The 12,514-nt window shown below is 47.0% G+C and overlaps 1 protein-coding gene across 3 annotated transcripts in view; it reads left to right on the top strand.

The window, feature by feature from the left end:
* CLTRN (collectrin, amino acid transport regulator) overlaps positions 1-12,514 on the top strand; it is a 34,872-nt gene that overhangs the window by 4,224 nt on the left and 18,134 nt on the right. For all 3 annotated transcript variants that reach the window (XR_005018292.1, XM_036839437.1, XM_036839438.1), the window contains exon 3: positions 888-973. Coding sequence is in view for 2 of the 3 variants with exons in the window: in XM_036839437.1 (XP_036695332.1) it covers positions 888-973 (86 nt within the window). In the remaining variant the exon portion in view is untranslated. The remainder of the gene's footprint in view (positions 1-887; positions 974-12,514) is intronic.

The following is a 12,514-nucleotide window of genomic DNA, read 5'->3' as shown; positions in this document are numbered from 1 at the left end:
CACTTCAGTTTGCTAGGGCTGCTGTAACACAGAACCACAGATTGAGTGGCTTAAACAACAGAAATTTGTTTTCTCTCATTCTGGAGGCTGGAAGTCCAAGATCAAGGTGTCAGCAGGGTCGGTTCCTTCTGAGTTCTGTGAGGGAGGGATGTGTTCCAGGCCTCTCCCCTTGGCTTCTAGATGGCTGTCTTCTCCCTGTGTCTACACGTCTTCCCTCTGTATGTGTCTACACGTCTTCCCTCTGTATGTGTCTGTGACAAATTTCCTGTTCTTACAAGGACACCCGTCATATTGGATTAGGGCCCACCCTAGTGATCTAATTGTAACCTAATTACCTCTGTAAAGACACTATCTCCATATATGGTTCCATTCTGAGGTACTGGGAGGTTAGGATTTTAACATATGAATTTCTTTGTAGGGGGGTACAATTCAGCCCATAATACACACATACACTCAAGTTTTCAGCTGAGAATATAAAAAGTAAAATTGTACCGGTGTTAATAAAGGAAAGGAAGCTGAGAAGGGGAGTCAGTTTTGAGGGAAAGGTGAAAGGAAAGAAGGGAATCAACTGTTTATGTCCAGGATGAGATGTCCAAATGACCTATTTGTTGACTGGCTACTAATAACTGCAGATTTGGAAGAAGATAATGCAATGGGAAACACACCACACTTACAATGATAGAATAGCCAGGAAACTCTATCCTGAACATTATGGTGACATGATTTATCATGGTCTCCAGTCTTTATTGTATGAGGAAGATGAGAGAGAGAGATACAGACAGACAGACAGACACACACCAACACCAGTGTGGCCACAGTTAGAACCCAATGGACCAATTTTTACCCCATGCCTCTTCACTTTACCTTCGGTTTTACTTCTCTTTCAGTATGCGTGGGATACAAATGAAGAATATCTCTTCAAAGCGATGGTGGCTTTCTCCATGAGAAGAGTTCCCAACAGAGAAGCAACTGAGTAAGTAAGCAATGAAAAGTCTAAATTGATTGTTTGCAGTATTATTTGAGACAGGACATTAATTCAAAACTCAATCTTGAAAATAATGTATACATCTAATTTTTAAGGGACCCACATTTTAATTTAACATTAAAAAGAACCTTTATAATCTAGCTCAGCTTATAGTTTATATCATGTTTTAACAATGCTTTTCATTCAATTGGCACTATGAAGATAAATATAAAAATTTGTAGTTAACATGTCATAAGCTTTCTACATTTCTATATATATGTGTATATATATATATACACATATATATATATATATTTCTCTTGCAGGTAGATAGATAGATAGATGATAGATAGATAGATAGATAGATAGATAGATAAGCTAGAAAGAAAAGAGTTCCCTTCTCATTGTATTGGTCTGCTCTGGCTGCCATAACAAAATACCACAGACTGGGTGGCTTAAACAACAGAAATTTATTTCTCACAGTTCTGGAGGCTGGGAAGTTGAAGATTAAGATGCTGACAAGGTAGGTTTCATTCTGAGGCCTCTTCTTTCAGCTTGTAGGCAACACCAAATCTTTGTATGCTCACATGACCTCTTGTTTGTTGAGGGGGAAGTGGCAGGGGAGAGAGTGAGCATTCTGGTGCCTTTTTGGATGAGGGCGCTAATCCTCTCTATCAGGGCTCCACCATTATGACCTCATTTAACTGTAATTATCTCCTTATAGGCCCTATCTCCAACTATTAATACATTCACATTTGGGGTTAGGACCTCAACATATGAACTTGGGGGGCAAGGGGATAAGTGCATAGCACTCATTTTGAAAATAACTTACATATGTATAGGTTCATGGCACTGTTGGTATCTATCATAGCACCTTGTTTATTTTCTTCAAAGCCTTAGTACAACTTTTAATAGTTTTACATTTGAATCTGTTCTTCCGAAGGAATCTTCCCTATTTGTGATGTTTCCTTCCATCTCCATTTGTGGTTAGGGTAACACTCCTGGCTTCTCTCTACTCCCTTACTTCACTCTTCCCTTGAGAGGTGAAATGACTGATTTGATTGGTGGGCTGGAAGGATAAACTGGGCATGGGTTCCCTTCTCTTGAGGAGCCGGCCTGCCCTCAGCACGCATTTTTCTGTGCTGCTCCCCACACTAGGTACAGAATCAGGCCCTGCCTGGGCAAGCTTACACACCCACACGGCTGTCCGTGCTGTCTGTAGCTGTAGACTGTTTAGATTGGTAGGTGCCAGATCCTAAGGTGTTAAATATCTTGCATATTGCACCAGTATATGGTGATACCTGCCTCAGTTCAGCTCTGCCTGGGTCACTATAGATGAATTTATCTCATCGCAGGATATCTTTAAAATTAGGAAGGAAATTTGCCCGCTGATAAAAGTCATATCCTCCAACGCAGCCTTTTATTTTGGTCTCCTGTCTGCTTCATTCTTTTGTCTTAATTTTACTGAGAACTTGGCAAAGAGGGTTTCTATTTATTGTCTTCCTCAGACCCACAATGTATTATGCATGGGCTGTGAATATAAGGGATAAAACAGAAGAGTAAAATTTGGGGGAGCAAAATAAACATATGATATGTGGATTTGTGTGTACACAAACACACACATATATACACAACACACATATGTATTTTAAGATACGTAACATATTCACATGATTCAAAAAATTAAAAGAAGGAGGTGTAAGGTAAAAAAAAATTATGCCCTATGTGAACTTTACTCCTGTTTTATAGATTTTTAGAAAAGATATATTTGCCTTTATCTTATGCCTTTAAACGGAAGCATTCTTTCCAAAACAATTTATAATAAGCTTTTAAAAATAAAAATGAGAAGATTGCCTTCCAAAAAATAAAAAAGGAAAAATATAAGGAGAAGAGGGAACCCATGTAAACTGTTGGTGGGGACGTAAATTGTACAGCCACTGTGGAAAACAGTATGGAGGTTTCTCAAAAAACTAAACATAGAACTACCATATGACCCCGCAATTCCATTCCTGGGTATATATCAGAAAAAAAGAAAAACCCTAACTCAAAAAGATACATGCACCCCAATGTACACAGCAGTGTTATTTACAATAGCCAAGACATGGAAGCAACCTAAGTGTCCATCAGCAGAAGAATGGATAAAGAAGATGTGGTGTACACACACACACACACACACACACATATCCACATATATACATATACATGCAATGGAATACTACTCAACCGAAAAAAAGAATGAAAATTTGCCATTTGCAGCAACGTGGATGGACTTGGGAGGCTATTATGCTTAGTGAAATAATAAGACAAGTACTGTATGTTATCACTTATATGTGGAATCTAAAAAATAAAGTAGTGAGTATAACAAAAAGAAACACACTCAGATATAGAGAACAACCTAGTGGTTCCCACTGGGGAGAGGGAAGGGGGAGGGGCAAGATAGGGGGAGGGGGTTAAGAGGTACAAACTACTATATATAAAATAAGTAAGCTGCAAGGATATATTAGACAGCACAGAGAATATAGCCAGTATTTTATAATAGCTATAAATGGAGTTACAGCCTTTAAAATTGTGAATCACTGTGTTGTACACCTGAAACTTATATAATATTGTACATAAAACTATACCTCAACTTTAAAAAACGAAAAAAAAGAGAAAAATGTAAGGAAAAAAGCCGCTGGTCATCTCACAATGCTAGCCCCTCAACTAGTCTCTTTTTATCTTATTGTCATTTTTGATCAACAGATTTTATACATTGCTGTGTTCATTGTATTATTACTTCCTCTTAGTACCTAAATTTCACCTTGTAAATGGCTATGTTATATCACATTTCCATTCTTAGGAAAAGTTAATTTAAATATGTAACATTTCAGATAAGTTTTGAGGAATTCACTTTGGAAATTTGATTTTTCGGAACCCGGACATTGTAGGAGTCTGTGAATATGTAATCTGGTTTATTTGCAAAGGTGTTTTAATTGGAACTGGGTGCATAGGCTATATAGAGGCTTTTGTGGCCAATGTCAGTTGAAAAATTGAAAAGTGCAAACCTAGATTGGGGTCAACAAATTGTTTTCCTGTAAATGCTCAGGCAGCTTGAGTCCCAGCAGCACTGCCCTCAGGGGGCTGAGGGATGAGGGCTGCCTCATGAATCAGGATGTGTTTAAGATGCAGTACAAGTGCTGCCCCCTAACGGTGGCTGCTGCTTTACATGAGCAGGTTTCCTCTATGGGAAAGGGCACCACCACACAGTGCAAGATGAACTGAAAACAACTTCCCAGACAGGCTGCCTCTCCCGAGTGTGGTGGGTAATAGAAAGACACCGCTAGCTTGGCAAATGGGTCAGATTTTAAATGTGCTTTTCAGAGGTCTTTTGGTGCCACTGTGAGGCAGAGTGGATTCTAGAGGGTGGGAAGTATGCCTGTTAGGATGGCTTTAGGGATTCAAATCTTGAACATTGGCCGGTTTTTTAAATCGTTTTTTTTCCTATCCTGTCATTGCTTATTCTATAGATGCTGCAGAAAACTTAGAGCTACTGAGATGCACTGGGTGGAAAATGTAAAGAGTAACTCACTAAAGATAGTCAAATAATGAACGGAGTAATGAAGACTCTTCGTCCCGCCTTTCACCCAGTCCTAACTACGGTATCTCATATCAAGCGTGATCACCTCCAGTGACACAGGGCTCAGTGTCCCCTCTGCATATTTGGGAACCTGCCGCCAGCCTACCCTTGACCCAGTATAAGCTGGATTGACTCTGCAAGAGGGTGTTCTTTCTAAAGCGAGGTCCTGGCCACATCCGTGAAGGACTTGCAGGAGAGCTGAATGGGTCCAGTCACCATGACCCCAAGCGGGCAGTGGAAGAGAAGGTCGAGGGTCCGAGAGGCAGAGGGCGAGGCCCTGCAGAGAGGGTGTGGCGTGTCCACAGCCTTCCCCGCAGGACAGGGGCGGGGATGGGTCCCAGTGCGGGTGCACCACGCAGCCCGCTGGGAGCTGACAGCTGGGTCCATGTGATGAGTTAGCGCCCAGGCCACACTAGTGGCCCCCTTGCGTGTTCCCCTGCCCACCTCGGGTCAGGCAGGGCTGCTAGTAGAGAGAGGAGTCGTCTGTGAGAGGAGAGAGGGGCACATCACTCCCCAGCTTGCAGACGTTCCCAGGACCACTTCCAGCTGCCACCAGAGTAGCAGCACCTGGAGCGCGAGCCACCGTGATGGTGTCCCCAGCCACTGAGCCTGTCCCGTGGGTGGAACAGAAACTGGCGCCTGCCTCTTAGCTGGAGAAGTCTGAAGGCAAAGGCTGGCTTGAGCCTCCATGGCTGGGTGAGAGAGGGCGGCTTTGCCAGCAGCCTGCACTCGGACGGCTGCCCGGGGCCAAGCAGAGGCCTCCGGAGGGAGCTGCACGAGTCGCTGCCTGTGGGGCCCCGAGATCCAAGTGCAGGGCAAAGGGAAGGCGGCAGAGCGGGCAGGGAGGGGCGAGATGGAAGCCTTCGGCCAGAGTGCGTCGTCCTTGTCAGGGGAAGGGGCAGTGCACTGGTCCCCAGGCAGTGCCCTGAGGCCCCCCGGGTGCACTCTGGATGGAGAACGCGAGGACCCGCCCCGGCAGGGGCCACCAACGGCCAGAGGGCAGCACAAGGAGCCTGGCTAGGGAAAAAGAAGCTTGCCTTTTTCTCCCTTGTCGGATCCCCGCCCTCTCCCACCTCCCTTTTCCATCCCGCAGTGAGCAGGACTGCGGGGAGGTAAGGGGCGAAGCGCAGGAGGAGTGGAGCCAGGAGAGTAAAAGAACCGAGCACGCCGCCGAGGCCAGCACGGCCGGGGGAGGGAAGCTGTGTGTTAGGGGCGGGAAGACAGTTCGTCTAGGTTTTGATCAGACCGGCCGGAGCTCTTTAACGGCCGGAAATGACAGGCAAGCTCCATCGCGCCTCGAGATGCCGTCAGGGAGTGAGGGAGAGACAGAGCTGACAGAGCGCCCAAGGCAGTGGTGTGAGAAGCAGAAGCCTCTTCTTCACGGTGCTCTCCTGAGGCCGCCTGTGCGCTACACTGCTGGATGGGGGCCAGAGAATTAAGTAACCTCTGTTGGAAGGCTGCTGTGTAGGCTGCTAGGTAGGCCCTGAGATTTAAATGATGGGTAAATCCCGGTCCCACACAGCACAGGCCCACAGTCAAGAAGCCGGCCCTGGGAGTCATGGAAGACGGACGAAATGTGACAGAAACAAGACAATTCCTTTGAAATCATTACTTACAAATCTTGATATCAAGTGGTTTTCTTGCTCTTCCCTGGATTTTCTTTTTTTCTTTTTTTTTTTAAAGTACTTGAACTCCGTTTTTTAATTTTTTAAATTTATTTTTATTTATTTATTTATGGCTGTGTTGAGTCTTCGTTTCTGTGCGAGGGCTTTCTCCAGCTGTGGCAAGTGGGGGCCACTCTTCATTGTGGTGCGCGGGCCTCTCACTATCGCGGCCTCTCTTGTTGCGGAGCACAGGCTCCAGACGCACAGGCTCAGCAGTTGTGGCTCACGGGCCCAGTCGCTCCGCGGCATGTGGGATCCTCCCAGACCAGGGCTCGAACCCGTGTCCCCTGCATTAGCAGGCAGACTCCCAACCACTGCGCCACCAGGGAAGCCCTTCCCTGGATTTTCTTAAAAGTAGAATGGAAGAGGGAAGGACAAGTTTAAGTGGTAGAAAGTTCTGGTTTCATGAGATCAGATTACTTGAAGGTTTCTTGGGACTTTGATTGAAGATGGTAAACAGGTGTTTTCACGTTCTTATAATAAGGTTTAGGCCAGATTTTCTAAAATAGTTTCATAGGAATTTTTAAATGTTGAAAGTATTACTATCTCAGGAAGATATGATTAAGTTTAAACTTTAGTCTATTTTCCAGGTAAACTGAGAAATCTAACTGCCTAGTTTACTCCAATATTGTTTTTTTAGAATAATTTATCATTTTTATCAGGAGAGGCAGAAGTCTAACTCAGGCATAGTGTTCTCTTTCCGAGTAAAATGATGTAGGGCACGGAATGAATTTCTTCCTCTGCCTAATTATTCAAGGATAAGCCTTGTGATCTAAGAACGAACAACATGCTCTTGTATCCACGGTAAGGGGATTAACGGTCTCGTGCCTGGTAAACAGCAGCCCAGTTCCTATTTAGTCCTTTGATTTCCAGAAACAAGAGCCCGATTCTTCCCACCCTAGTTGGCCCTGTCTGGCGCCACTGATGAGAAGTGGCAGTGGAGCCAGTTCTTAGACAGTTACCTTCAGACCAGGGCTCCCCACACTTGAGGAATGGGAGTGGACATTTCTACCCTTTTAGTGATTTGCTGACAGAAGCAATTGTATATGTATAAGTATTACAGCTTTGTGAAGCAGTCGGACAAAATTATTATTCCAGTGAATACAAAGAATTCCATCAGACCCATCTATATTTACAAATCTTGAAAGTGTAGGTTTGCTGTTTAGCTGTGCTAATGCCATTTCAGTCATTTATTTATTTATTTTTATTGAGGTATAATTGACAGATCACATTATATTAGTTGCGGGTATACGACATAATGATTTGATATTTGTGTGTATTGTGAAATGATCACCTCAGTAAGTCTAGTTAACATCCGTCACCGTACATTGTAATATAATTTTTTTTCTTGTGATGAGAACTTTGTAAGATTTAGGCATTTCAGTTTATTTATTACATCAAAACGTACTTTAAAAGACATGTTTAGTTCAGTAAGTGCTGTTGGCTGATTAATTTTTCATTTTGTGCAAATCTTAGAGGACATTCAGTGTGGTCACATTTAGAAGAAAGGGCATGGAAGAAGTCACGCTGGTTGGACATAATCTATCACTGGAAGGAATCTGCATCTTTTGGTCGCTAAGTAAATCATCTACTGAAATCTGTAAATCAGTCTTCATGTTACTTCCTTTAGCACCCACTTTCCTTACATGTACACTTCCTCTTGGCTACCTCTATCTGCACTATATTCAGGAGTCTTCTTATACTAGAGAGTTGTCTGTGTTATGTTGTCTGAATATTTGTGACTGGGGAAACAAAGTTTTAGGGAAGTAATCTCCCTCCTTTCCTTTCTCCCTTTTCTATTATTGCTGTGCTGGCCCAATTTACTTTCTCAGTTACTCTCTCTTGGAATAATGTGGAAACAGTGAGTAACAACAATGGAGCTCATTACTCCGTTCTGTTAGTTCATTCATCCATCTATTCATATCACAATCACTGAGTGCCCACACGGGCCACACTCCAGGAGTACAGGGCCGCACAGTACAGGGTAGCCTTGGGCCTTGGCCTCATGCCCCAGGGCCCAGAGAAGTCTTGTGTTGCAGATGGACAGAGTGTTTGATAGGCTCCCAGGGAACGCTCAGCTGATAAAATTGAAAACGGTGCTCAAAGCTTGGAGACTATGAAGTTCTACTGTGGGTAGAAATTAGAGCCCCTCCTGACAAAGACTGTGGACAAACCACGTGGAATCCAGAAGCCCTGTGCCCTCCCCTCTGTCCTGGGTCTGTTCTCCGACGGAGTATGGAGTCTTGTGGGCAGATTCGGGCATCGCGGGAGTTTTGGCTCCCACTTTGGTTTTAATCTTCTGGTGAGCTCACACCGTGACCTTGATCTTCAAGCGTCTTAATAGCACTAAACTCCTAGACCCGGCACTTATGGGCAGGGTCGTGGCATCTAAATGCCCTTGCAGTAGAACTCTTTTCCTAACCCCCCCTAACCATAGTGGCTAATCATTGTTAGCTCTTGGTAAACATCTGTGAGTGAATGAAGCATGCTTAACGTCCTGGCTCTTAAACCAGGGGCCCGTCTACTGGGCTGCAGTGGACACAAGCAGACGGTGTCCCACCCACCGTTTCTCCCTCTTGTTGCACCTGAGTCCCCTGGGCAGATACTCCCACGGTGAAGGTGGCGGGAATGGCCACAGGAGAAGGAGCTCCCCACCGCCTGCATTTTATCTCTTGTTGGACCTCAGTGTCTTACTCTTGCGGTAGCCAGGACATCCGTTAATTTCCCAAAGGATCATCCAGACAAGGAGGAAGCCCCAGCCCACGAGGGTGTCTCCATCGCCCTGTGCAGCCTCTGCCTTGCAGCTGGCCCCAGAAGCAGGGGTGTGCTTTCCCCTGGCCCTTTCCCCTCAAGCTCGCTACTTTAGGAAGTGGGTTTACTCGTTACCAGTTCAACTGCCGAGATCGGAACAAAATGTAAACACATCTCTGTAGTTCTGTTTCTGTAGTTGATATTTGTAGAGCAGAAGCTTACTGTTTTGTGTGCTTAAAATCTTTGACTTACTTTTCCTGGCCAAACCATCATGTAGGCGGGATACTTACTACTCTTCTATTGAGGAAGACCCTAAGCAGTTAACCGTACCCTCGCTGACACACGAAGGTCTCAAGCCCTTTCTAGTAACTCATGCAGGGTGCAATGCCTTGTCTCATGTCTAGCAAGTGGCAGGTAGTAAACTTCAAAATAAAAGCTTGATTTATAGAGTTTCAGCACAGGATGTTTTGTATGTAACAGTAACTGTCTCCATTGAAAATGTTGAGTTTAATATTTTCAGCCAACAATTTTAATGTTTTGGACATCTTTATTTCTAAGTAGATAACGTATTTTCCTTTTATTTGCTGAGGTGCTGTGCTAAAGCATGAGTTGCCACCCAGTGGAAACACGGAATGAAGGACTTGAATTCGTAGTCAGGGATAGTGGGTTCCATGGTGATGGGGACAGAGGAAGCGCTTGGGCCACAGCGTGTCGATGCAGCTGTGTGCATCCCTCCTCCTGCCTTGGTTTCTTCATAGCACATCTCCCCACCTGTCAGTGTGTACGTTTATTTAAATGTTTACCTTCTGTCTCCGCCCCCTTAGAAAGCGTGCTCCATGGGAGGGAGAAGGGACTTTGGTATGTTTACAGCTCATTCTCTGACTCTCTAAAGGGGAAACCTTGAAATCCATGTTTGAACAGTATTTGAAGAGGCTTTAGATGGAAAGAACAATACAGGCAAAGTGTCCAAATGACCATTTACTTGGTTTCCGGCCCCCTCTATTATGCCAGCAATATTAGTTTGTATTTTTTTTTGATTTATATAAATGGCTTGTGCTACCCATAATATGCCACTTGCCATCTTTTTCATTTGACAGTGTATTTTTGAGATTTACCTTTTTTAAAAAAATGTGTAACTCTAGTTCCGTAGTTGCCAACTGGGGGTGATTTTTGTCCTTCAGGGAGTGTTTGGCAATGGCTGGAGACATGTTTGATTGTTATTACTGGAGGAGGTCCTGATGATATCGAGTCCGCAGAGGCCAGGTTTGCTTCTAAACATCCTGCAGCGCACAGGGCATCCACATCATAGAATTATCTGGCCCAGACCGAACAGTGCAGAAACCCTGGGCTCTTTCTTTCCTTTAATCTGTGGAATAGTAGTCCCTTGATAGCAATACCATATTTACTTTATCCCTTCCCCTGTTGGTGGACATTTAGGTTCTTCCAATTCTCTGCTCTGACAAAGGGGGCTGCGAAGAACATCCTCACCAGTGTGTGTGTGTGTGTGTGTGTGTGTGTGTGTGTAAGAGTGTTTCTGGTGGCCGCACTGTGTTCTAGGAAACACTTCCAAATGCCGCTTCAGAAGGGCTAGACCCATGGACACCCACAGCACTGCCTGGGATTCCAATTCTCTGCATCATTTCCAGCATTTGATATTTTTTAACTTTTCAATTTTTGCCAACCTGAAGATGATAAATGAGTAGCTCATTTTAAAAAACCGCATTGTCTGATTGTTAATAAGGCCCAAAACATGAGTCGTTCGCACCCCACAGCATTCTGCAAAATGGGGGATATGTTTTTGCCAAGCACACACCACTTCGTTTTGTTCATCTCTGTGTCTTTGAAAAAGGCACATTCTGGGAGACCAGCCTTGACTGTTTCTGCCAGTAGAGGTCGCTGTCCCTCAGTGGCTCTCCATCAGTGTCAGTGTGCACCGCCCGCCCCGCCCCCTCCCCCCCCAACATCTGGCAGTGCCTGGAGACACGTTTTATGTTTACAATATGGATTATCTACTGGCACCTAGAGGATAGAGACCAGGGATTTTGCTAAAACCCTACAATGCAGAGGTCTGCACCCCACAAACAAAGACTTGTCTGGCCCCAACAGAGCCAGGGTGGAGAAACCAGCATGTGGATGAAATCCTAATGTTTGAATCTTTGAAAGAAAGACCATGACAATCTCTAGGATAATGAAGCTATTTTAGTATTATTTAAATTAAGAACAACCTTTAAACCGTATAAAGTGGGCAATAGGGGAGAAGCACGCCTTCCTGAGAAGGGTGTTCTCAGGGGCAAAGGCAGGAAGGGTGGGTGGGCAGGAGGGAGTGAAGGCTTGGACATCAGCAGTGCTTCCTCAGGGCGGGCTCTGCAGGTAGGAGAGGTGGCTCTGGGGCTTGGCAGAGCCCCTGGCTGGAGTGGAGGGAGCTGGCCTGGCGGTCCGTGCCAGTGACTCAGGCAGGGGTAGGGCAGAGGTCAGCTGGGTAAAAAGAGCTGTGGGTTTGAGTGTCAGGAGGAGGTGGCCTTGGCTCTCAGGACTCAAGGGGGACGTCAGGCTGCAGGAGGCCCAGGCCCGGGAGTGCTGATCCGCTCCCATCTCTCCAGCGAGGCTCTGTGACTGGGCCCTGGGCGGGAGGGGGGCGGGTGGCCTCACAGCAGGGTGGGCGGCAGACAGGGAAGGCTCCGGCAGGCCTGCTGGTCAGGCCGGGGCTCAGTGTCCTCTTCTCAGAGGCTGTTGTGCCGGGAGCAGAAGCTTCTTCTCAGAGGCCCCGGCCTGGGCACAAAGGCAGAGACCACTCCATGCCTCCACACGGGCCGGAAGGCCGATGGCCTGGGCTCGGGGCTCTGCCTTCTTCTCTTGGGGTCGGGGGTCTCAAAGCTGAGAGGCCCGTCGAGCCGCCTTTTTCCATTCCCGCATCGGCTGAGGGCCCTCGGCACGGTCTCCTCGGCACAGGGGTCTGGGGACTCCTGGCTGGGCGGACACGTGTAGAAGCTGCCTAGGCTCTCAGGGAGGCCGGTACGGATGTTCACCGGGTTCTGCCTGTGGCGGCAGTGGCGGGCGTTCCACTGGGACCGCATCATGAAACTGTTGCCATGGCGGTTAAAGCCCAGCCCCGTGAAGGTGTGGAGGGGCGGCCCGCCGGGAAGGCGCCTCCAGGCCTGGGGCACCGAGGACCCGCGGACCCGGCGGCCAGCTGCGCAGGGCGGCGGGGAGCGGGACGCTGCGGATCCAGGGCCCGCGCTCCCGGCGGCGGCGGCGGCGGCGGTAGGACAGGACTTGGCACCGGTCCCGGCCCAGCGGGAGGCAGGGGCCGCGGGCGGCCCGGTCCATGGGGACCATGGGGACCGGCGCTTCCGGGCGCGGGCTGGCTGCGTGGCCTTGGCCGTGCCCAGGTACCTGCTCAGGTAGCTGCCCATGCTCGCGGGTCGGCGGGGTCGGACCTTCGACGGGCTTTGGCTTCTGGGCGGCCCCGAAGTGTGTAGACGCGAAGCTTCCGGCGCTGAGGCGACCGTTGGCATCGGG

Source organism: Balaenoptera musculus, chromosome X, assembly GCF_009873245.2.
Source record: "Balaenoptera musculus isolate JJ_BM4_2016_0621 chromosome X, mBalMus1.pri.v3, whole genome shotgun sequence".
Lineage (NCBI taxonomy): Eukaryota > Metazoa > Chordata > Mammalia > Artiodactyla > Balaenopteridae > Balaenoptera > Balaenoptera musculus.
Note: the sequence above shows the minus strand (reverse complement) of the source record. Positions and strands in the feature narration are given on the sequence as shown.